The 21268-nt window shown below is 34.0% G+C and overlaps 4 protein-coding genes across 5 annotated transcripts; all 4 read left to right on the top strand.

Moving 5' to 3' along the window:
- Positions 1-1469: 1469 nt before the first annotated feature.
- LOC111791054 lies at positions 1470-3376 on the top strand. Its single transcript, XM_023672239.1, has 2 exons — positions 1470-2036; positions 3039-3376. Exons 1-2 carry the CDS (start codon positions 1878-1880, stop codon positions 3207-3209), a joined length of 330 nt encoding a protein of 109 aa, XP_023528007.1. The 5' UTR covers positions 1470-1877; the 3' UTR covers positions 3210-3376.
- A 3449-nt stretch (positions 3377-6825) lies between these two features.
- LOC111791110 (early nodulin-20-like) lies at positions 6826-7940 on the top strand. Of its 2 annotated transcripts, none has more exons than XM_023672323.1 (2): positions 6826-6970; positions 7354-7940. In XM_023672323.1, exons 1-2 carry the CDS (start codon positions 6893-6895, stop codon positions 7732-7734), a joined length of 459 nt encoding a protein of 152 aa, XP_023528091.1. In that variant the 5' UTR covers positions 6826-6892; the 3' UTR covers positions 7735-7940. The 2 variants fall into 2 exon arrangements, with proteins under 2 accessions (XP_023528091.1, XP_023528090.1); XM_023672322.1 differs by having other exon boundaries at positions 6869-6974; positions 7358-7940.
- Positions 7941-8994: 1054 nt separating this feature from the next.
- Positions 8995-13695, top strand: LOC111791240 (ubiquitin-conjugating enzyme E2 variant 1C). Its single transcript, XM_023672503.1, has 4 exons — positions 8995-9211; positions 12372-12511; positions 12896-13021; positions 13295-13695. Exons 1-4 carry the CDS (start codon positions 9178-9180, stop codon positions 13433-13435), a joined length of 441 nt encoding a protein of 146 aa, XP_023528271.1. The 5' UTR covers positions 8995-9177; the 3' UTR covers positions 13436-13695.
- Positions 13696-16305: 2610 nt separating this feature from the next.
- Positions 16306-17244, top strand: LOC111791347 (transcription repressor OFP15-like). The gene has a single exon (XM_023672635.1). It carries the CDS (start codon positions 16418-16420, stop codon positions 17135-17137), a length of 720 nt encoding a protein of 239 aa, XP_023528403.1. The 5' UTR covers positions 16306-16417; the 3' UTR covers positions 17138-17244.
- The last annotated feature ends 4024 nt before the right edge of the window (positions 17245-21268 follow it).

The raw sequence follows: 21268 nt of genomic DNA on the forward strand, positions 1-21268 counted from the left end.
AAAAAAAAAAAAAAAAAAAAAAAAGGGCAAATTGGAGTTCTGATACTTCTAATGTGTTTGAAAACAATATTTTTAAGTCAATAATTTAAAAAGGTAAGTTGCTTCTTCCAGAAGTATTTGAAAACTTCTTTTCCATAAAATAATTCTTTAATATTTTAAACAAATTAATTTTATTTATTTATGGATAAATATGTTTTAATAATAATTTAGACGTAGTATCGGTTTATTTTCATATACTTTACTCAGACATCACTATCACTAGTTGGTTATCTTTTCATCACGTAATAATTTTCTGTTAAAATAAATGAAAGGTGTGAATATATATCACAGTGTTACCAACTTTGTTGTGCTTAATGTCAAAATAATTTAATTAGACTTGTGTTAATAGCTTTCTGTGTTGACTTTGTCTTATTGTATTTATTTATTTTTTGAAAAAATGGGTTTATTTGATTAAACAATAAAATCTCTGACGTTTCATAAATACTTGATTTTGGTCCTAAATTAATAAAATCATTACATCTTACATGGAAGTTGGTGAAGCATTTTAATGAAAAAAAATAATGATTATAAAATGATAGTAATAATATAATTTTAAAATAAACCTTTTTTTTTTTTTTTTTTCCCTCCCTGCCGGCCGCCTGTCACCTCCCCCATAAAAATAGCCCAAAACATAGGCCCATTAATATAAAGCCCAATCTCTTCGTTGAAAAGTGGTGTATTATCCCCAAAACATAGGCCCATTAACTTAAACAGGCTGTCGTCGTTTAATGCTCAGATTAATTATTGATTATATTTGTATTAACCATTCATGTACAAAACCAGACACGTGGGTTATGGTGGACACGTGCGAGGCTCACTTTCGCTCAACCCAGCCCAATGCGACGCCATTCGCAGCTTCAACTCGAAGAAATCCAACTCCGATTAAACTGAGATGCGCTGTTGGATCAGTGGGTTTCTTTTAATTTCTAATTCTCCTAAATTTCTTCCAGATTTTTCTTCTAGTTACATTCATTCTTTTGCGGGATTGATGTTTTCAGCTGTTCTCAGTGGTTCACTATAGTGGATGCTAATTTCGNAAGAGAGAGAGGGTTGGATTTAGTGAAAGGTGTGATTTTGTGAGGGTGGGAATTCACATATTTATAGGACAGATTTGTCCGATGAAACTAAATTATTTTTGGGTCATTCATTATCATCATTATTATTGCTATTATATTTAGTTGAGGATACAGAAGCGCCTCATATTTGTGTTTAAGCCACTCACCTACTTTTGGTTCATTATTTTATTTTTTGGTCACATGTTTTATTCCCTTTACTTACAATTAACATTTATGAAATTATTAAAAGAGAAATTGAGTGGAATTGTCAGAAATTTGTTTAAAATTAAACTTCTAAGGAATTATGGTTACTCGGGTAAATCAATTATTGAACATATCTTGGCATTTATGATATCTCTCAAAAAGTTTTCTTGNTAAAAGGTGAGGAAATTTTGGGAACAGGGTACAAATTGTTGAATATTTTTCGTGTCTTTGTTTTCGATGTGTTGAATTATAGCTCTCGGGGGAAATGGATTCCTTTGAATGCTAGGGTAAGCACTTGAAATTGTTTAGATAACCGGCGGAGTTTCCCTCTGGAGCTTCCAATTTTTGGGTATCTGTTCAATTTACGTTTCGAATGCTTAATTTGATGAAGAACATTGCGGAAGTTATTCCGAGTTCTTTCTTGTAGATCCATTAGGAATCAAATTCTGCTTGATTATGTTCTCTCTTGTTTCTTGTTATAATTATGGAGTTATATTGATGTATAGCCATGTATATGCAGCTCTTGGGAAGAACGGGTAATTTACTACTTTTTGGAAACCACAAAACTTGGTTGTAATAATGTCAAGACCTTGGGTTCTTGTCTGTCTGCTGTTACTCATCGTGTTCTCCTCACAATTTGAGTGGAGGCAACAGTATGAGAACGAACTTGAAGCAGGCCCAAACGCCTCACAGACAGAACCCCATATGTCTGAAAGAGAGGAAGCTGTAAAAGAAAAGGTGAAATTCCAGTTTTCTATCTCTTTTTGCCTTCAAGTTTGCCAAACTACTTGAATGTTTCAGGTGTTTCAATTTCTTTCAATGCTTTAAATGATTAGATTTTCGATTGTTGTTACTGTTGCTATTACATAGGAACAATTTATGCATTAGGTTAAGGTGAGATCCCCACGTTGGTCGGAGAGGGGAACGAAGCATTCCTTATAAAGGTATGGAAACCTCTGGAAAGGAAAGTCCAAAAAAGACAATATATAGTAGCGGTAGACTTGGGGTGTTACATATATTTTGTTCACGTGGGCATGTGAACATTTTGGTATTTTGGCTTAGAATTCAGTCTAGAAGGGAGTGTTCCCTGTCTCTCGAAGTGCTAGGGTGTTCCTCGTGTGTGATTTTGCTGTCTTGAGATATTGTGAAGGTGACTGATAGGTAAAATTGGATAGCCACCTTCACCGCTAGTAGATATTGTATAGTATGGTGGACGGTAAGATTTGCTAAAATGATATTCAAAGATTTGTTTTTGACCATAAGGAAAGGTAGAGAGTTTTTCAAGCATAATACCCTTTTATTAGTTTCGTTGCTCTTGAAAGCTTTTAGAGACAACCTGAATCTTCTTCAGAATGCGATCTTTGTGGGAATCCTACCAAAAGTGTTTGAAGCTATGATTTGAAGACTTACATTAGAAAATACAGGAATTTTCCCATCATTTTCTCCTATAACACTAATGTGAGATCCTACATTAGGTGGGGAGGCGAACGAAACATTCCTTACAAGGGTGTGAAAACCTCTACTTAGTAGACGCGTTTTAAAACCATGAGATTAACGGTGATACGTAACGGGCCAAAACAGACACTAGCGATGGACTTTGGCTGTTACTGCTTGCGATGGGCCAAGCCAACTTTACTACGTTCTCTTGTTTGGTTTGTCCATTTTATTTATGACTGGTCTTGTTGGTTTGTAATATGATCTGTAAATATAATACTAAAAGTTCTTTCAATGCTACTGTAGATTATCCTTTCCCAGGAGAAAAACATCCGGAGATTGAATGAGGTGGTGCAGAGTCTTAGAAGAGAGTTGGTCGAGTGCAGGGGTGAAGAACACGAGGCAGTGAATAGCACGGTGAGGCCTATGACTGAGCTTCTAACAGTGTTCAACCGGCAGCCGATATTAGATGATTAGGTCCCATGCCACTGACCACCACCCGTTCTTGTTATTACACTTTGATAGGACTCTTAACTGTAGATGTAGAACAATGTGTCCTCCTTCAACTCTATCCATCACTCATAATTATATATATATATATCAAATCTACGCCCTATGATTAATTAAGCTAAGTTGATTGTCATTCACTCTTATTTGAAAATAATAAAAGCATGAAATTGTTGTACAACAAGCTGCTATTTATGTATATATTTGTTCTGTCTGCTCTCTGTACCCAAATTTTATGGCTGGTCTACAGGTATGCTATCAACTAAATGCACTTTACTTCCATTCAATGGGGATTGGTTTCAATATTCAAATTCCAAGTTTTACAGTTGAGGGGCTTTGAATTTTATTTTTTTATTTTATTTTATGCAACTCGACATATTTAGCTGATTTTCTCGGTGTTTGTAGTAAGCATGTTAGTGAAGACAAACCATAACATCTCAAGCTCACCGCTAGTAGATATTGTCATTTCTCAGACTTTCCCATAAAATTTTTAAAACATGTTTGCTCGAGAGAGTTTTCCACCCCCCTTGTTGTAAGAAATGTTTCGTTCCCCCCTCTACATACTGAAATGACTTGTTTATGTTCAAATTATCTGTGTTAGGTGGTCTCTTAATAAGTAGATAAAATTCTCACTTTTGAAACGCCTAAAAAAGAAGAAGAACGATGATTAAAGATAAAAGCAGATACGTCTTTAATAATATTTAGGGTTTGAGACCAAAAAAACAAAAAGAAAACATAGCGGCATAGGAAGTGAATAGGAGAGGTAGGAGTTGACATTATTGATTTCATGAGAGCATTGGTAACGACCTATCATGAGAGCATTGGGCTCACATTTATTGAATATATTCATTTCATGCACTAATTGGATGTGCATTATAATTAATATTGTGATTTCTTATTTAATTTTAGGGGTAGCGATAATAGATAATAGAGAAACACCCATATTTATTATTTCCCCCTAATATTAACAATATGGGTCTAATTTTAATCCTTTCCCTAAATTGAACCAATTCAATTTATGGGTTAAAGTCAAATAAATATTATTGTATGAACACCAAACAAGCTTTGTATTTCAATATTATTTTCTCCATTCTCACTTCATAACTTATGTTTTCATTTTATATATATATATATATGTGAGATTAAATTACTCTTATTGTTTCCCTTCAAATAGTTTATGATGCGAATTAAAGAATATGGTGTTGAAAAAGTTGACTTGAAGATAGCATAAGACAGAGAAAATTAATTATCATTATTGATAGATCCAGAAAATGAGGGTCAACTTTTATATAGAGAGGATTATTAAAATAGGATTCAAGAGATATATACCTCTATTTGTGTGACACCCTTTAACCTCCTTAACAGATATATACCTCTATTTGTCTCGTTTCATTTCTTTAGCTTTAGTTCGACGAATTCGGTCCATTAACCTAATTGAGTTGACGTCGTGCTTGAATGAAGATTATTTGTCAAAGATAAATCTCGAATGGATCCTAATATTATTTAATATAATAATTTTGAATTGTTATCAAATATAATCTTTAAAAAAATTAAAATTAAAAAATTGTATTTTATTTATTATTAGTATTATTTCAAATTTGGAGGCCATATTTAATAATTTTTTTGGCATGTGCAATTAACTCAACGGATCCTCACATTAAAATGTGGAAGGTCAATATCGGGAGTATTGACTAACTAAAGGGAGGAGACGGGTAATAAAATTAAATACAAACATAATTAGTTTTTTAATTAATTAATTAATTAGAATTATCGACTTAAGCTGAATTTAAATCGATTTATAAATATGGGTTTAGATTTCCCTTAGCAAATAAAAAAATTTAGACCCGAAAATATTAGCTTATTTATGAACCATTATTACAAGTCCATCCAAATACACAGTTTAATTGATTATATATTTATTAATTTTCGTCTTTCATAAAATAATATATATATATATTTAATACGTCTAAATAACTAAAAAAATATAATTAGATTAAAATGTATATATAATAACGAAAATGATAATGGGTCCATTTTGTTTCCATGTTTATCACAAAACGTGAATAATTAAATATGTGGCAGTTGTCATTCTTTCATTAAGTCGCAACAGACATTAATTAAGCTGTTTAATTCTATTTATTATTGCAGTTCGATCCAATTTATTTACACCCCCCAAAATTATCCCTTTTTTTTTTAACTTTTTTAAATCCATTTCTTTTTTAGGTATACCTATTTAATGAGAAAGAATACCTTATTTTTACTCTCTATATTTTAAAAGTTTACTATTTTACCTCCAAAATATTACTAATTTAATTACCATTACTTTTAATTAATAAAATTAACTCAGGTAAAAAAAATTAAAAAATGTAAAAACGAGTAAATGACATATTTCATTCATGACGTGAATTATCTACTAAAATGAGTTAATTAACACATAAATTATCTTTTGAATATGTGATATACGCTCATTGTAATCACGCTCTATGATTTGCATCATGGTCGAATGGATTGTAGACGTAAATTAAAAAAATTACATTACATGAGAAAATGACAAAAATTGATAAATAAAGAAAGTTCATTATTTACAAAAGAATATAGTTCCTTCGCCTCAATTGTTTATGATGAAAAAAGGTATGCACTCGCCTCAAAAAGCATGCACCCATCTCAAGCTCGAAAGTTCAGGTACCATATATATATATATATATATATATATATATATATATATATATATATATATATATATATATAGCATGAATTGGTTTTCAAACGTTTGTGTATTAGAAGAATCAAACTGATTAGTGTGGCTCATTGGAACATACCTCAAATATTAATTAAGTTCACTCGAGTTTAGATAATCTATCTATATTATTTACTTCTAACTTTGATACATATATGAACACAGTCAATCTAGACCGTTCATTATTAAAATAGTCAACATTTGTTCATTTATAGTGGCATAGAGATAGGATTAAAATGATTTATTATTTTTAATGATTAATGAACAAAATATTGAGTTAATTTATAAAAAAAAAAAATAGAAATTTGAAGATGAGGAGGGGAAATAAATAAATTGTTATTTTTAAAAAAATTATTAAGAGGTAAAAAAAAAAAAAAAAAAAAAANCGTGCAATTCATTTAATCTGAGGTGGCGTGTACCATTAAATTGGGGAGTAAAAGAAAATGGGTTGGTTATTATTTTAATAATAAAAATGTCATTTAAGTTTGGCGGAACATTGGCAGCTAATTCTTGGAGTTTAATAAAAAAATAAATGGGCGTCGGCAAACTTTGATTTCTGCAGCCAAAAATTACAATAAACACCGACTCTTGATGTAATCAATGAAACCCAAGGACTCTTTGGCTTTTCTTTTATAAATAAATCCCCTAATTACTTTCCTCCTTTTTTCTTCCCTTTTATTTATTAATTTAATTTAATTTAATTTCCCACATTAATTCATTTTCCTGCCCCCCTTAATTTACACTCTCTGCCACCCATTTCCACAAAATTCATTTCTCCCTCTCTAAATTAATGAGAGAAATAATAATAATAATAATAATAATAATAATAATAATAATACCCATTTCTCTCTCTTCTTCCTCTGCCTCCCACTTTCCCACCCTCCCTTTTCTTATATAAATCATTCCCCGGAGTCCTATGTTTGCCACAAACTCACTCACATTTTCTCACCCTCCTCCGCCGCCATCGCCACCGTCTGCTTTCCAGCACTTCAAGGTATATCCATATTACAACGTTTCAAGTTATTTTTTTTTTATTTTTTTTTTTTCTGGAAGAGCTTTGAATTGGGTTTAAAGCTCTGTTTTTGTTTTCTTTTGAAATAGTTTGAAAGCGGCATTTTCTTTTTCCTTCCGCTTCGCTCGTGTAAAATTGCTACAAATTGGGTGTTTCATAGCTTGAAAATGAAGTGTTAAATCACTAATTTACTAAAAAGCTTAAGTTAGCGTTAATTATTGATATAATTAAGGATTAACTTGTTAAAGTACAAGTGGTTTTTCAATAGCATGTTATTGGTTTAGCAAAAATAAGTGGAAGTTCATAATTAAGACGCCGTGTTTTTATTTTGATAAATTTGTGTTTTTTTTTTTTTTTTTTTTTTTTNATTAGAAGAGGAGAAAATGAGCAGAAGAAGCAGTGGAAGTGTTCCAAAGCTTGAGTTGAAATTGAACCTGTCGCCGCCACGGCAACATCCTTTGGGGTCATCGCCGAGTCGATCAGCGACGTTGTCACCCACATCGCCACCGAGCTCTTGCGTGTCGTTGGAACTAAACCAGGACGACAGCGGTGCGGCTCTCCGATACTCCAGCAGTCCAGAAGCGACATCGATGGTGCTGGTCGGCTGCCCTCGGTGCCTGATGTACGTGATGCTGTCGGAGAATGAACCCAAATGCCCAAAATGCAAAAGCTCTGTTTTGCTTGATTTTCTCCATGACGGCGCCGCTTCAGGGCCTCCGTCGACGGGCGCCGCCAGAAAGATGTAAAGAAAATCACCCAAATCTAAACTGTCTTCAACTTCCATTTGGGTGTTAAATGTTCTTTTTTATAATTGAAAAGAAAATGGCGTAGCTTTTGTTGAGAAAAAAGTGTAAGAGAGGCCAAAATAGAGTTGAGAAGCTGAATTAATATTAATTTTATTTAGATATTGAAAGAGCACCAAATTCTTTGGTTCTTTTATTTGGTCTCAGCTCCCTTCGTTTTGTCTTCTGCACAACACATCGTTAAACCATAATTAAACTCGTACTTGTAATCTCTACTGTTCTATGTAATCAAAGTATAAATTAATTTTATTTTTTGAAAGGCCTTAAATTCATTTATATATATATACATATGGGGGGGGGNGTTGGGAGCATACTATAAATAAGTAACAAAATTAAATAGAATTAAGTGCAAAGGGACCCATCTTCTGAATGAATATTTCTTGAATTTATTTCAATCTTCCAAATAAAGAAGGATTTAGTACAAAGATTAAAAACCCTGAAGTGTAGATTAGAAAGGCATATAAATGCAAAGAGTAATGGATGGAAGGCAGTTGAGGACAATTGAGATTAATACCAATTAATTCAATTTTTTTTTAATTAATTAGTGAAACTGCATTGATTTTGCATTTTATTTGTGTATTAATAAACTTATGCTAAAATAATACATGAATTAATTGGACATGCAATCATTCTAGCTTCTATTTATATGCTATATTTAGGTCAACTCTATTTGGTTTCCAACTACTTTTTCTGCTTAAACCAACTTCTTATTTATTATCCTATTTAATATATTTTTAAATTCTATTTAATACTTTGAAACGGTGAAGCTGATGATATTAATGGGTCAAAACAGACAATATCTACTAGCTAGTGGTAGGCTTGGATTCAAAATTAGACTCTTAAAAAGTATTCCTTATTTATTATTATCGAAAATAAATATTGAATATTAAGGAAACAAATAGAAAGAATAAATATACTAAATAGATTGTCATCTTTTAAATAATTTCCAATTTAATATCGGAAAAAAAAAAGCTTAAAATTGTTCAATTTTTATATTAAATAATTGAGAATTTGGAAAATTACCAAAAATATTAGGGACCAATCCACACAATTTTCTAGTAAAGGCCCAATGGATTGGAACATGACGGGCTTAGTTTTATAGAATATGGAGGCCCAGTTGTCGAAGGTTCCTACAGATTGAGGCCCATTTATTTTTCTGAGGCCCATTCAATATATATAGTCATTTATTCCGAAATAATAATTGATTTTCTTTGCCCCCTTTTCCTAACCTATCGATTCCACAAGCCTTCCAGTTTTCCTCTTTATTCCCCTCGTTCCGTCCATTTTATCTTCTTAGATTCTTCTTCTTTTTCAAGTGTTCCATTTCCTTCACTCTTCGATCAGATCCTTGCTACCTGATCGTAGTTAGCCATTTTTTATTCATCTATGACGCTTGGTTCAGGAGGCTCGAGTGTTGTTGGTTAGTCTTTTGAATCTGTTCGTCAAAATTTGATTGATCTCAAGCTTTCTCTTTCAAATCCTTCAATTTTTTTTTTCTTTCTGATTTGACTATTTCATCGATATTTTTATTGTTCGTTGATGGACTTGTGTTAATTGTTCAATATTTTAACTTTTATTTGACCCCTTTGCAAATATCTGTGCGTTGCATTCTCCGCCGTTGATGTATTTGCTTCTGTTACTCATGTTTTTCTGTGTGTTCTATGAGATTCGGTTTTCTCTGAAATCTAAATGCTATACTTGATTTTGTAGGTCAAACTAGTTTTGGTGTGAAATAATGTTGGACCTTCGTGATTGAACTCGTCTTTACTTTATTGTGAATACTCTCTGTGGCTTATTTTGGATAGATGTCCGCTACATCGTTTTTTTTGGGGGGGAGGGTTTGGGTACTGGCTATTGTTTATGTGTATTTTGTGAACTAGAAACTCTGACACGCTCCAGACCGATGAATCACATTTTTTGTTGTTGTATAAATGCCTGTATCTCGTAGCTGTCTTAATTACATGTATTCTTGGGGCTCTTCTACATCATCTTGTATTTTGGCTACGTTTTAAAGTCAATTTGTAATCACGAATTCAAGGTTAATTGATTTCATTAATTATCTCAAACATCTAAACGAGGAGAAAAATGGTCTGCTTTTGACTGTTCCAGATTTTTCTTTACATACATAACGTACTTTAGAAGACTTCTTGAAGCTTAGGATGGAGACTTGCTTTGGACGAGGCTCAATTGAACTCTGTAAACAAAAACGTAAAGAATGAGTAGAACTTGTCTGTGATAATAAGAACGGTGTTGAATGACATTTTAGGATCTTTCTTTAAGTAAGTAAAAATTGGATATATGAGTTTTTTAATTTTTAATAATGATGATAATAGTTATTCTTAGTAATACTGGATAATGCAATTTGATGGTTTTTATCAATGCTTTTGTATTTAGATTGAGGATAATCCCTCAAACTACTTCAAGGCTTGTGCCTCACCTCTTTAGACGAAAATATCTCGATGCTGTTTTTTACTTTTATAACATTGTTTGGATGTCACTTAAGCCTCAGACATGTAAAAAATTAACTCATGCACTTTTTCCTCCAAGTTTGACTGAACAATAGACTTTGCAAATGATTGAACGGGAGTATGCTAGTTAAGCTTTCACTGAAAATTGTGCATTTTTCTTAAAATCAAAGTAGTTAATTTACAAATGTAGACTGTAATTTATATAACATGAGTAGGATGTGTTTGGGGGATCATCCTGCCAGTTTTTTTATCCCTAAGCCTCATTAAATAATTTGGATAATGATGTTTTCATCGGTTTCCTTCGCTGTCTCCCAGTCACCTTCAGTGAGAGCCAATACGCGTAGAGCCTTCATCGCTTGAGTGATCAAGGGGTGCACACAATAAGTCGCACATTTTGAGTTGAAATTTGGCACCCGGAAATGTTGAGTTCATGGCAACCAATGTGAATGCTCTACTTAAGAGACCTTGGTAGTCGGCCCTCGTTTTCCCTCTTTGATGGCGAACAAGTCGAAAGACTTCTACCCTAGAATGCTAGATATTGTATTATTCCTAGTATATTTACTGGCATATTTTGACCATATATTAGCTCACCATGGCTCATCCTACCATTGAAATGTGTTCGAGTCAAAAGTTGGTCAAATGAAGGACTAGTAGTTAAAAAATCCAACATATGATTCATATGATAGAACTAACTCAAAGAAACATGCAATTCTTGGGAAAATCACTGAGATGTTCAAAATTTGGCTTACCGTATAGATTAAATGATAATATTGGAAGGACTTCATGATGTCAAGTTAGACTTATGCTAGACTGCTACCCAAGATTGACATAAACATGAAAGTGGAAAACGGAACCATCTGGGAAGATGAATACTTGTCCTGCACTAATAATTATGAGGTGTGGGAATGTGCGATGGTACAACAAGGGGTGGTTGAAATCAAATTGGAACTTGCCAAACCTAAATTTGAGCGGTAAGTAGTCAAGATTCAAGGGTCTAAGACTAAGACTAAGGTGTCTGAAGGGAGTTGAACCTAGGTGGAAGCTATAGATGTAACCAGGTGCTTATGATGTATGGTTGGAGTTTGAACATTTATGTAATTTAGTACTCGATTTTTTGAGTTTCCAGCCATGTCTAGGAATTTCCAGATTGTTACTATCAATCTCCGATTCTTGTCAGGGTAGGTCAGTGCTAAATTGCAAAACAATTTTGATGTGCGCTGTGTTCCAAGATAGACACGACCCAGGTGGTGTTGGATTTTCACATATTATGATTGATTTGCTAAATCTTCCTCGTGCTTATGTGGTACTCATTTGGAGCCCCCGTACAGAATTGTTTGATGGAAATTGGAAATATCCCTTTTTTTTTTGTTACACCATGGAGTAAGCTACTTAAAGAGCAATTGCATCCTTAAAATTTGTGGCTTATTTTGTTGGGGTGTTAATTTTTGGCATGTACTGAAATAAATGGCAATAGTTTGGTTGAATGAGGGCAGTTAAATGGGAATATTAGCATACTCTTTGCTAGGTCATGGTGATTTCTAGGGAGGCAAGTAATATTAACTGTTATATGTTGGCATCTGGGTGTAGTCGATATATGGAATAGTTTAAGTTTATCCGCATGGTTTGAGAGATTCGTTCATAGGAAGTGGTTATAAAAATAAATGGAGAGGAAGCCAGATGGGCAGTGCTGATAATGAGTTCTCCAAATAGCTTGGAATTGGGAGAATAAGAGGAAAATTCTCAAATTTCATCCTTCTTTTTTCCTATCTTTCCTTCATTCTAGTACGAATGTCAATTTGGTTCATCAATGTGATGGCATATGAAGCTTTTGATACAGAAGCACCATAATGAACATAAGAGAAATGTCTGACAGGACATTCTTGAATAATTTAGTACAATTATCAATATGATTATACTTCTCTATGAATAAAATGAATTGGTGTGGAGTGATTGTAAACCAGTCGGTTGGGTCCACTATTTTTCTATGTTGCTCTTTGTGAGGGCAAGTCGATTAAATAATTTGTACATTGCAGATTGTAAAGTTGTGTGATGTAGATGTCTCACCATTGTCAAAACTTGAGCATCTTCTAAAGTGTTTGCTTTCTATCACAGTTCCTAGGAACTTCCGGCTGCTGGAGGAACTAGAACGTGGAGAAAAGGGCATTGGTGATGGTACTGTGAGCTATGGAATGGATGATGGAGATGACATTTATATGCGTTCATGGACTGGCACCATTATTGGTCCACACAATGTAATGGCTTCTGCCCTTCTTTTCAGGAATTTTAGTTCATTGCCTTGCTCGTGAAGAAAATTTGAAAATTTATAATTCGTACTTACCACCAAATATATATATAATTCATCAAATATCATTCATTGCTATAGGCACTATTCCTGCTCTTTTCCAATTGTAATTAGCTAACATGTCTTTCTTCTTGAATTTTGGAGGAAAGTTCTTTTTTTTTTCAAAGCTTTGTATCAACAACATGAAGGGGCAGGGTCTGTAAATGGTTGGTACGATAAATGCTCTCAGGAGTTTTAAGCAGAAAATTGGCGGTCTACCTTATTTTACAATTGCTATTTTATGGCGATACGTATGGTGCAGTAAAAATTCATCATGCTTCTTTTTTTCTTGCAGACGGTACATGAAGGTAGAATTTATCAGTTGAAGCTTTTCTGTGATAAAGATTACCCTGATAAGCCACCAAGTGTTCGTTTTCATTCAAGAGTCAACATGACATGCGTGAACCATGAAACTGGAGTGGTATCTTTGTTTTTATTCACATAGTTGACAATATGAATCTCTCGGTATTTTTTTATTGAACTAAAAGTTGATATTTGAAAGAAAGACCAAAAGAGAAGTGTAATATGAATATATAAATTGTACATTAAACTTGTGTTTTCAGAATTTTAGCTCCAATAGCAGCAAGTACACCAACTGTTATATTTTGTCTACCTAGATTTTATTAACTGATCTTCATGTTCTTTCTCTACGGTGCTAATTTTGTTTTGTTACCCAATGATTGATTTCCAACAGGTTGAGTCAAAAAAATTTGGACTTCTTGCAAATTGGCAGCGAGAGTACTCCATGGAGGATATACTGACGCAGCTGAAAAAGGAAATGACAGCCCCGCATAACCGAAAGCTGGTCCAACCTCCAGAAGGCACCTACTTCTAGTTCCAAGATCATGAACACATGATCATATGGTGTGCTATATGCAAATATAGTTTGCAGTGCTGTGTAATCCTGTGGAAGTTGAGCACATTCCAGGAAAGAACCAAAATCTTGATGATGATTTGCATTGCTTCATCGTTGATCAATAGTCTTTTCCTTGTCCAATCTGTTAAAAGGGATGGTCTTTTAATGATGGAAAATGTGTCGATACAAATTTACCCAATAGTATTATCTAATTTGAGCGTTGGTTGTTTTCTGCATTACTCTCTCTCTCTCTCTCTCTCTCTCTCTCTCTCTCTCTCTTTCTCAGCAGATTTGAAGAAGAACATTTGGATTATTAGGAACCCTTTTGTTGAAGGCTTTCGCAGGATAGATGGTTTCCATCGACTAACCAATCTACTGTAAATGGAGTTAATGTTCTTCTTCAATCTGAAAGTTAGACCTGGAAGTAACATATTTTAGGATAACAGGGACGTCTCTTGTGGCGATGAAAAGTGTGGCCTTGATTCTTACAGCCAATCAATTTGGAATGTAAAATCCAACGTCCACATTCCATAGCCTTTCAAGGAACAGTTCTGGGTGTTGGTATGGTTTCAACTTTACATCTATGATTTTCTCTTTTGATTCATGAAAATGCCTTGTTTAATGCTCTACACGAATCTGACTATATTCCTGTCAAATCTAGATACTCTCATTTGCTTCGTGTGCAATAAATTTCGTATATCCATTGCTTAACATTTTAACTAGGGTGTATCATATGATAACTATTCTCTTGCCAGCCTATTATCTCTGGCCATGGACTGTAGGAGATGCTGACTTGAATGAAATGTTTTTGTGTTCATCCCGTTAAACTTTAAGGTGTTTTATTTACTTTAGAAGTAGAAGGAAATATGTTGATGTCAGAAGTTTCGACTTTGACCCAACACGAATCTTGACAGAGTGGCACCGTGGTCCTTTACTTATTACTGAAAAGATAGCATTTTCAGTGTCTTCTCTTCTTCCGTTGTGTGCATAAGATGAGGAGAAATTTGCAGCACATAAACGCCCAAAGGCAATAGCATATATGACTAGAAGCTTTTAAGCTACATGTTAAGTTATCATGTCAATCAGAAGAGATTCCAAAGAAAAGTGGCATTGGACCGTAGAATACTGCAAACTGATGCAGAGTAGGCACCCCACCAAGCTGTAATTTGTTTTCTACCCTTATGGTTTCAAATGCATACTGAATCTTCTTATTAAAGATTTTCTTATACAAGTTTTTTGAATGATTTATTAGGATGATAAGGAAATATACACCATATTTTGTTCATATGGTGTAGTCTGGACCACCATTAAGGTTAGCCAGAGGTATGGCCATGGTCCCCCAAAATTCAATTATGGGTTCAATGCAAGTTGGCAACAGAAACCCATTTGCTTGAGGCATCAAAACGTTCCCTTTTTATATGCACTTGGTTTGTGAATGTTTGGACATACTGGGAAACAGGAACATTTTCATGCAATGCAATTAGGGGTGTGGACTGTGTTTAGTAGAGGACATGAGCCTAGGATTTACCAAAATTTGCATAAATACTATGAATTTCGTCATGAAAATGTTTGAATAGTTGATGGGTGTTGTCAAATGCATCAAATCAAATAATTGATAATGTGGACAAGACTGTCAGTTGTTGTATCAATTCTGTTTTTAATTATTTGTAGTTACTAGGTTGTAAGAACTTTTAGTTCATCATGATTTCACAGCTTCAAATATTTGAATGCTTTTTTCCCCTTTCTAATTATCGTCTACCACATCGGAAAATTTTCGATTAATTAATCATCTTTTATTAACTTTTTGTTTTCTGAGAACTGAATTTTCTTCCTTATATGATAGCTGTTTTCTCGTGTAACACTTAGAGGACCATTGACCAAAAATGGAGGCTATAATATAAAGTATATTACATTATTAAAAAGGCTACACAACAACTTCGTTTCACGAGGGTAGGGATCAAATTGGCCACTTCATTTTGACCTAGTTTTTCCCCGTTGGACATTTTTAAGTAATTATAAACAATATTCAACTTTCAAAAATTGTCCATTACCTAACTTACTTGTCTCCAACAGTTTTTTGTGACATGTGTATGGTCGCTGCATGCGCTTATTACGATGCTTCACTCTGATTTTATATCAACAAACCCATTTACTTATTTTTGCACTGTTTTGTAATTAGAATATCAAAATAGATTAAATCAACGTGAATATAGCTCAAATATGAATAGTAAAAACAACACTATTATGACAATTTTTTTGAAATTGATTTCAAAATTCAAACACGAGCACATTGTTGTCACATCATTCTCTCTCAACTCCTCAAAGCCAAAAATTTTCAAAAAAAAATAGAAAATCCAAAAGTTTTGAATTTATTTTGTACTTAAGCTATGACATAAAATTTTCTTTTGTTATCTTTTTGTCTTTTCATAAAATGTTGTGTGCACTACGTCAAAATATTTAATGGCTTTTGTTTATTGCGAACGTTAATTGTTTGGATTTTAGCAATTATCATTTATGTTCTTATCAAGTTATGGTTAAAAACTTTGTTTAAGCTAATTAATTTAGTAATAAGCAATTAAGTTTATTAATGAAGATTTGAAATTAATACATTTTTAAAGCTAAATTAGAAACTTAAATTTATAAAAATTTAAATATCAAATTCTCTACTTATATATAGAAATATTGAAATAAAAAATATATAAACTTTGAACTTTTTAAAATGTATTATTAGTGATATTTAATTAATATTAATAAATAATTCAGAGGTGGAATTTATTAGATTTAGTTTGTACTCATTTAAGAGAATCTTAAATAGCCCTGCTTTTATAGTTCACCTTCCTCCTCCATTTCCCATCTGCCTCTTCAAAATCTCTCAGCCGCCATTAATGTCCGATTCAGAAAGCTCCCATTTTGAATCTCCAAAACAAATTTGAAAACAAACCCAAATCAGTTTCAGAGAAGATGTTAACAAAGAAGAAGAAGAAGAAGATGATGATGATGATGAAGCTCCCATCTCTCTTCAAATCCTCAGGACTCCACCACAACGACAAGTCGGCTTGGCCCTGGCCGTCATGTCGGCAGCCAAGAACCCTCTCTTTCCGGACAACCACCGCCGCCGCCGCCACCGCAACAGAATCCTCGGATTCCTTTTTCACACTCTCCTCCGAGTCCTCCGGCAGTTTCTCGACGGCGTCTGAGTGCTCCGGCGGTGACCCAATTGAGAGAATGATTCGAGGCCTCAGGTCGACGGAGAGGCTCCTCTTCGAGCCCGCCGGAAAATCAAGGTCGATTTTAAAAGAGGAGAAGAAGGCGGCGGTACCGCCGCCATTGAAGGAAGGGACGACGGTGGTATCAATGGATTCCGATGATCCGTTTTGGGATTTTAGGAAATCAATGGAGGAAATGGTGGAGGCATATGGGCTGAGGGATTGGAAGAGCTTAGAGGAGCTTTTGAGTTGGTATTTGAGTGTTAATGGCAAAAACAACCATGGATTTATAATTGGAGCTTTTCTTGATTTGCTTGTCTCTCTTGCAATGGCGGCGGCGGTGGCGGCGGCGGCTTCTTCATCTTCTTCATCAATTTCTTCTTCTTCTTCATTTTTACCTTGTGTATCATCATCCATGGAGATTGAGGAGATCACATCGTTAGATGAACATCATCATCATCATGTTTTCTTTTAATTTTCAATTTTTTTTTAATGTTTAATCAAAGAATGTAAATACAAATTATTTTCTTGTGGCTTCCACCATGTGTTATAATATTAGCGGCTACAAAATTTATGTTTGAATCTCATTTTATTTTAGTTAATTTTTTAATAAATATTTAGGTTCTTTTTTTCTATTTTATGTTACTTTCAACTTATTTGATTTGTTAATATTGAAATAAAATTCCCATTTTAAAGTTTTCAAGGCCAAAATAGTATAAATATTTTAAAATTTTAGGAACTAAAATAGAACTAATTTGCACGTGGACAAATCAAAATAATTTATAAAAATATTTTTTCTTTAGAAATTGAAAATCCTTGATTCATAAAATAAACTTTTGGTGTTTCACTTTTGAACTAGGACGATTTTAATATTTTTAAAATATTAGTCATACCAATCTTCGTTAAAATGTAACACAAAAATAAAATAAAATAGGCATAGAAACTTTGATTATTTTTTCTTTTTTTATTTTTCGCAATTTTTGATATGGAAACATTATTTATGAATAACACTATGTTAGAATTATATTTGAAACATTATTGTTAATAATTGATTGAATACGAGGTAAGGTCAAATTAGGTCGAATTATTCTTCAAAAAATAAATGTGGCCAAATTATTATTTTTTTTTCTTTTAAAGTGATTTTTTTATTTTTTATTTTTATAAAAACTGATATTTCCCTTTAACGGCATTCTGTCATTAATGCAATCTGATACCCTCAAATCTATAAAAACGACCAACTCTTCTTCATTATTAAATTTCATTTATTTTAAGGTTAGGTGCTTGATCCACTGCAACACGCCTCATGGTATAATAAAGTATGAGTGATTAATGCACCATTGGATGCCTTACACGTGGAGGATTGAAGAGGTTAAAGTTCTCAGGTATATAGCGCTGAACAATCAGAGCCATTGATTTTTTTAAATTGGAAGGTCGTTATCAATTTCGCAGTTTCAGTAGACCCTATTTATATTATATATACTATAGATTCGTTTATTTTTTTGTCAGATGAAATTAAACTTATTTTTTAAATAGCTATGGTCATTTAAAATTTTGAATTTTGAATTTTATCCTTTTAATTTATAGGCTATTTTCATGTTAACACCCTGTAATTAATTTAAACGAAAATTTGAAGATTAAAATTGAAAAAATAAAAGGTCCCATGAGTAGGATAGAACAAAAATCTATAGTTTTCAATAGGACCATGAATTCAGATTTCAAATTTTTTAATTGGCTATAAATAATTAATTTGATGAAATCAAAATTAAAATATTGATTTTTTTTATTATAAAAAAATGGAAAATTGTAAGGTGGGTAAAAAAAATATTAAAAAAAAAAGTTCCTGTCTTTTTATCCATAAATATCTTTAAATTGTTTAAAAAAAAGCTTAGGAAATTTAATTATCTTATATAATTAATTAATTAATGTGGGGTTTGATGTTTAATCTTATTGAAATCCACACTTCAAAACAAAATGATTTTGATTTTGTTGTAATCATGAGTGTTAATATGATAATTAGTGAAGAACAGGAAAGAAAAGGAATCCATAGATATTAATATACTATTATTATTATTATTATTGGTTGTAGTGAAGGATTGTGACCAAACAGCGTAGAAGCCTCTGTGTGTGTGTGTCTCTGTGTCTTTACATTTTCCAACTTTTCTTTTGTTTTTGTGTTGCATTTAATGCCGTCTGCTCTTTCGCCCATAAAATCGAATCATTTCATCTTCCTTATCCTATCCTTTATATATATTTCCCTCCAATTCCCCATTTCAAATTCACATGCATCCAATTATATAACACTTTCTAACCGCTACACACGTGTAACGCAGGAAAGAATTGCCTTTACAACTAAAAAAACATATGAATGTACTCCATGTCTATTGGTTGATACTTTCTCGATAGCTTCTCTTGTTAATTCAAGCCTTTGATGTAATATCTCGTAAGCCCTTTGGAAAGAAAAGCAGAAAAAAGGCATAGTAAGAAAGATAGTTTTGAGAAAGAGAAACGACATGATAAAGTTGTGATGAAGTTCTTGTCGTCGAATCAAGAACGCGAATAGGGTAGACAAAAAGCTTTGATCACGCTTGAAGCATGGGAAGAAAAGAGAGGTCCTCACTTCAAGTCATACGTCTTTTGTTCAACTTATTTCGAAATCAAAACTACTTGTTTATAAGAGAAGAGCAAGGTGGCGTAGCTTAATTTACCTATAGTTACGGGATATACTTTTACCGCTAGTAATTAAACATTCTTTCGTATGCTAAGCTTCCTTTTCTTGTATAGTATAATTCTTCTTATGACACATATAATAATAATAATAATATGTTATTGTCAACTTTGAGCCTAAGTGAATTAAAAGAGAGGCTCGCAAAAAAAAGAAAAAGATGGGCTTGAAGAATACGTACTGGGCCTACACGATTATTCCCCAACCAAGCCCATTTGATGAAACACATGGGCTGAAAAGTGTACACAAAGTGGGCCGATAAGACGTCGTACGGACAAATGTTTTAAAGATATGTTTGGTTATTTATCGTCAGACATTTGACTGACAAATGTTTGTCTATGATACTAAACAAAGAGTGGACGTAAAATGATGAGGAGGNGGGGGGGGGGGGGGGGGGGGGGGGGGGGGGGGGGGGGGGGGGGGGGGGGGGGGGGGGGGGGGGGGGGGGGGGGGGGGGGGGGGGGGGGGGGGGGGGGGGGGGGGGGGGGGGGGGGGGGGGGGGGGGGGGGGGGGGGGGGGGGGGGGGGGGGGGGGGGGGGGGGGGGGGGGGGGGGGGGGGGGGGGGGGGGGGGGGGGGGGGGGGGGGGGGGGGGGGGGGGGGGGGGGGGTGGGGGCAAGCATTATTAAGTACTGAGGAAGGGAAGCAGTGAGTTAAATGCATGCCACAGAGGCAGTGATGTCCAGCTAGCTGTGGCTATGGAGGCTTCAATTTCTACATTTTCCAATGTTATCTCTGAATCTCCTTCAACTCTCTCTGCCCTATCATTCATGTCTCACTGCCTACTGCCCGCTCACTCTTTCACTACTCGTATTTATGTTTCTGCATCTCAATTTCTGCACCTACTCATACATGGCTTTCAAATGATGTCAAGCTTGACCGCGTGATCACAAATGTGGACATTGGAGTTCATAGCTTTGGAGCCTATGCAACTATAGAATGCCTTCTCTAATCATGGTGGGAACAATCAAAAGTTTTGAAAAAAGTGAATAAAATAAGTTGCTATGCTATGATTGAAAAAGCAGAGTACAATTTGGCATACAAATGGAAGCCATACAAAACAGCATTCATTCCTTTGCCTCACACTTCTGACCCTTTTATTTTCTTCATCTAAGCATTGTCCTCTTCTTCACTCAACTTTGTCTTCACCCTCCCCCCCCATTCATCATCTCTTTTGGTTTTTTCTAGAATCAGACATTCAACGGTGGGCCAGTTGTTAAGAATCACGGATCTCCACAATAATATGATATTGTCCACTTTAAACATAAACTTTCGTGGCTTTACTTTGGACTTTCTCAAAAAACTTTGTACCAATGGAGATAGTATTCCTTGATTATAAACCTATGATCATTTCCTAAATTAGCCGACGTAGGACTTTCATCCCACACCAGCAAAAATATTAGGCCTCGAAAGGATGGATACTGGGCGACATGCTAATGAGGACATTAGACCCCGAAAGGAAGTGGATTGAGAGATCCCACGTTAGTTCAAGAGTGAAACAGAAACATTTTTTATAAAAATGTAGAAGTCTTTCCCTAACAAACACGTTTTAAAAACCTTGAGTATAAATTTGGAAGAGAAAGTCGACGGAAGTTAATATTTGCTAGCGATGGTTTTGTGATGTCCTACATTGATTGGAGATGAGAACAGAACACCCTTCATATGGGTGTAGAAACGTTCCTCTACCAGTCGCGTTTTAAAGCCTTAAGGGGAATCACAGAAAAAGTAAAAAAAGGACAATATCTTACAGCCGTGGATTTGGGTCGTTATAGGTTTGGACCGTTACACTATGGATATGGATACTAGAACAGCCGAACTTAGTCCAAATTAAATTAAGATTTTTGTTAGACTATTAATTGAAGTTGTTTATTTTAAAATGTTAATAA

The sequence above is a fragment of the Cucurbita pepo genome, chromosome LG03 (assembly GCF_002806865.2).
Source record: "Cucurbita pepo subsp. pepo cultivar mu-cu-16 chromosome LG03, ASM280686v2, whole genome shotgun sequence".
Taxonomy (NCBI): domain Eukaryota; kingdom Viridiplantae; phylum Streptophyta; class Magnoliopsida; order Cucurbitales; family Cucurbitaceae; genus Cucurbita; species Cucurbita pepo.